This window comes from Capricornis sumatraensis, chromosome 6 (genome assembly GCF_032405125.1).
Source record: "Capricornis sumatraensis isolate serow.1 chromosome 6, serow.2, whole genome shotgun sequence".
Lineage (NCBI taxonomy): Eukaryota > Metazoa > Chordata > Mammalia > Artiodactyla > Bovidae > Capricornis > Capricornis sumatraensis.
This window is the reverse complement of record NC_091074.1, coordinates 94,199,817-94,202,911: the sequence shown is the minus strand read 5'-3', so window position 1 is coordinate 94,202,911 and position 3,095 is coordinate 94,199,817. Positions and strand designations below refer to the sequence as shown.

The following is a 3,095-nucleotide window of genomic DNA, read 5'->3' as shown; positions in this document are numbered from 1 at the left end:
TATGTGTATTTAAAGATAACAGAATCCCTCCTTGAAAGTGATTTAGTTAAGATCATTGATTGGATGGGGAAAAAATGAACACAATGAAAGCTAGGAACGGAGACACCCAAGATGTGGGTCTCACTCCCACCCCAAGTGGCACTGCCTATGGTCCCAGACAAGTGTGCAGAGGAGAGACCCATGTGGGAGATGGACTCTGCAAAATCAGGACTAGAAGCACGTCACTTCATCTTGTCTGCCTTTGTGGATCTGGTAGCTGGTCAAGGCCACTGGCTTGTTCTCCTGTGGAAGGCTTTCAAACACTTGAATGTGCACAAAGTCATCATCCATTTGAACTTTGATGAAGAAGGTCCTTCCAGCAACCCCTTGGCTTTTGAACTCCACAGCATTGAACACCGGGAACTTCTTGTTTTCCTTCTCTTCCAGCGGAGACTTCACTTTGTCAGCAATGGCCTGGATCTCAGCCATGGTCAGCTGCTTGGCAGGGGACGCACCACATATCATCTCAGTGGTGGGTCCGCGGACACCAGGAGGCGGTCATGGAGCGGCAGTCACGCTGCACCAGCAGTTGCACAGGAGCAGCAGACACTTGCAGGAATTTGATGTGCCTTTTATTGTACATAAATTATACTCAATAAAGCAGCTAACAAAACTAAGTATGAATTACTTTGATAAAAATAAAAATTAAATTTTAAGAAAAAAATTCTTTCTCAATCATTCAACAGTACAGATTTAACACAGAGGGAAACAAAGCTTCCCGCTGTGTCCCTGCTACCCTGAGATGCATTCATTCAAATGCGAATCAAATGCCTATCACTTAGCACGTACCAGGTGAGCTGTGACCTGGACACATGCCTCAGTTTATCTCACTGGCCTTAGGAAGCAGTGAGACACTGAGATGCAAGAAAACAGAAATGGAACCATGGTAACTTTATTTAAGCCCTTCAAGCCTTGGTTTCTTTATCCATAAAATAGAATAACAATAATGTCTGCTTCAAAAGATTAATAGAAGCATCTTAGAAAAGGCTAAGCAGTATTGGGCATGCAGAAAGGGCTAGATACACATTGGCTACTTGGGGGGGGGGGGGCATGGTCCCAGTAAGGGACACATGGTCATTGCCTGGACCTTTGAAACATAGCAAGAGGGGAGACCCTGCATCAGGAGAGAAAGGTGAGGGCAGAGACCAGGCCTGGAGGCCAACAGTGACCTTGGTGCACCTCTTGGTCCCTGAGAGGGTCTGGGGTCATGGCAGGTAAGTAATCTGGGAGGGGTACGCAGCGCAGGGAAGAGACATAGGAGCTGGTCCTGGGACCTTGGCTGAGCCCAAAGTGGAGACCAGGGGCCCCATGACCATACAGAATTACAGTACTAATACTTTATTCAGACCCATTCCAAGACTGGGGATATCCATGTCCTTACCTGGAAAAAATAGTGGGGGTTACTCAGTGAGGCAGTGAGGAAATGGAAGAGGAAAGGGGCTCATATTCCCCACCTTGTCCTCAGTCTCCCCATGGCATAGTGCTCTAGGGTATGCCCACCCCTCAACCCCAGGGACCCAGCCCACGCCCCTTCTGCCCTCTCAGATCCGTCCATCCCACCAGGCCCGCCCCCTTGCCCCGCTTGGACAGCCTGGCTGGGCTATGAATAGCACATGGCCCTTTTCCTTTCCAAATATAAAATGTTTGCTTTCAATCAGGGGCGTCTGGGGAAATGGAAATTATAGGATTGGAGAGTGTCCTTGGGTAAAGAAATACCTCGAATGCCGAAACCTCGCAGGGCCTCTGATTAGGGCTGGAATAATTCCTGCTGTAATATAAACAATCCTCGCTCGGCTAATGGGGGGCGGGGGAGCGGGGCCAGAAAACAGGGGCGCACGCTGCCTCTTTGTTCTCTCCCCTCCCAGCATGCCTGTGTGGCTGGGCCAGGGCTCGGGGTCCAGAGCAGACAGCTTGAGAGCCTCAGGACGTCAGAAGCCTCGGCTCCTGGGGTGCTGAGTGACCATGGGTGAAACCCTGCCCCAGGGTCCCCTGCTCCTGCCATAGCGAGTGGCAGACGGATCTCCATGAGGAGCAGCCAGTCGGCTTCAGAAGCTTGGACCTGCTCTGGGGGCTGACGAAGAGCACGGGGTGGGGGGTGGGGTGCGGGGAGGCCAGCTGAGTAGATGACCAGGGAGAGAGGAGAGGAGCCTGGGAAAATGGCTCTGAACAAAGTTTCCCAAGTGGTTGGTCAGTTAGTCAGCAAATACTTCTCAGTGTCTCCCTGAAGCACCAGGATGTGAAGGTGCTAATGTGCTGTCCCCACCCTGGAGGGGCACAGAATCTGTCTGGTAAATACACCAACAACAAACCATGAGCCTGGCAGCAGTGGCTTAGGGCAGAGGCCCTGGGAAGGGGCTTTGCACATCCCTGTGGCTCCCAGCTTACGTACAGGAGGGACAGCTGCCTGTCACTCAGAGCATGAAGGCTGTGCCTCGGACGCCCTGCCTATGTCTTCAGCAATGTGCAATCAGCTCACAACATCCCATCAGCTGGCCTGGTTAGCTAGCACCTCAATTAACCAGAGCAGGGAATATCCTCAAAATCAGTATGCATTTGATAACGTCCAGCTCCAAAGCCCAGCTTTTTTTTCTCTTTTGCAGAGGAATCTCTCAGGCTAACAGCTCTTCTTGACACCTCATTCTCAAATGTACAGTTATCTTGATGCAAATCACTAAGAGAGAGAAAGCAGGTCAAGCTCCTCATAAAACAGAGAAACTGGGAAACTGTAGGAAGCATTTGTAAAGATTCACACGTCACAGACTTATGTGGCCATGTAGGTTACAGTCAAACCATGCTGAGGACACAGCCAATCAGTCTAGGGGTGGGGGCTGGGAAGGGTACTGGCTTGCTGTGTCTCTATGGCTGCAGCCTCTCATCTGTAAAATGGGTGCAAATGGCAAAGGAAAACCAGCCAAGGTGATATTGAGGAAGATGAATCAGGGGTGCTTTGTGGAGGATCAGGTCCTATCCTGATGGAGCTAGGGGTCCTGGAGGAAACTTCAGTCCACAGGCATGGCTGGCTCATGGAGACCAGCCCAACACTTAGTTCTGAGAGT

At 50.7% G+C, this 3,095-nt stretch overlaps 1 protein-coding gene across 1 annotated transcript; it reads right to left on the bottom strand.

Moving 5' to 3' along the window:
* Positions 1-210: 210 nt before the first annotated feature.
* On the bottom strand, positions 211-504 carry LOC138081528 (cystatin-B-like). The gene has a single exon (XM_068974715.1). The coding sequence runs from the start codon at positions 502-504 to the stop codon at positions 211-213; it is 294 nt and encodes a 97-aa protein (XP_068830816.1).
* Between the last annotated feature and the right edge of the window lie 2,591 nt (positions 505-3,095).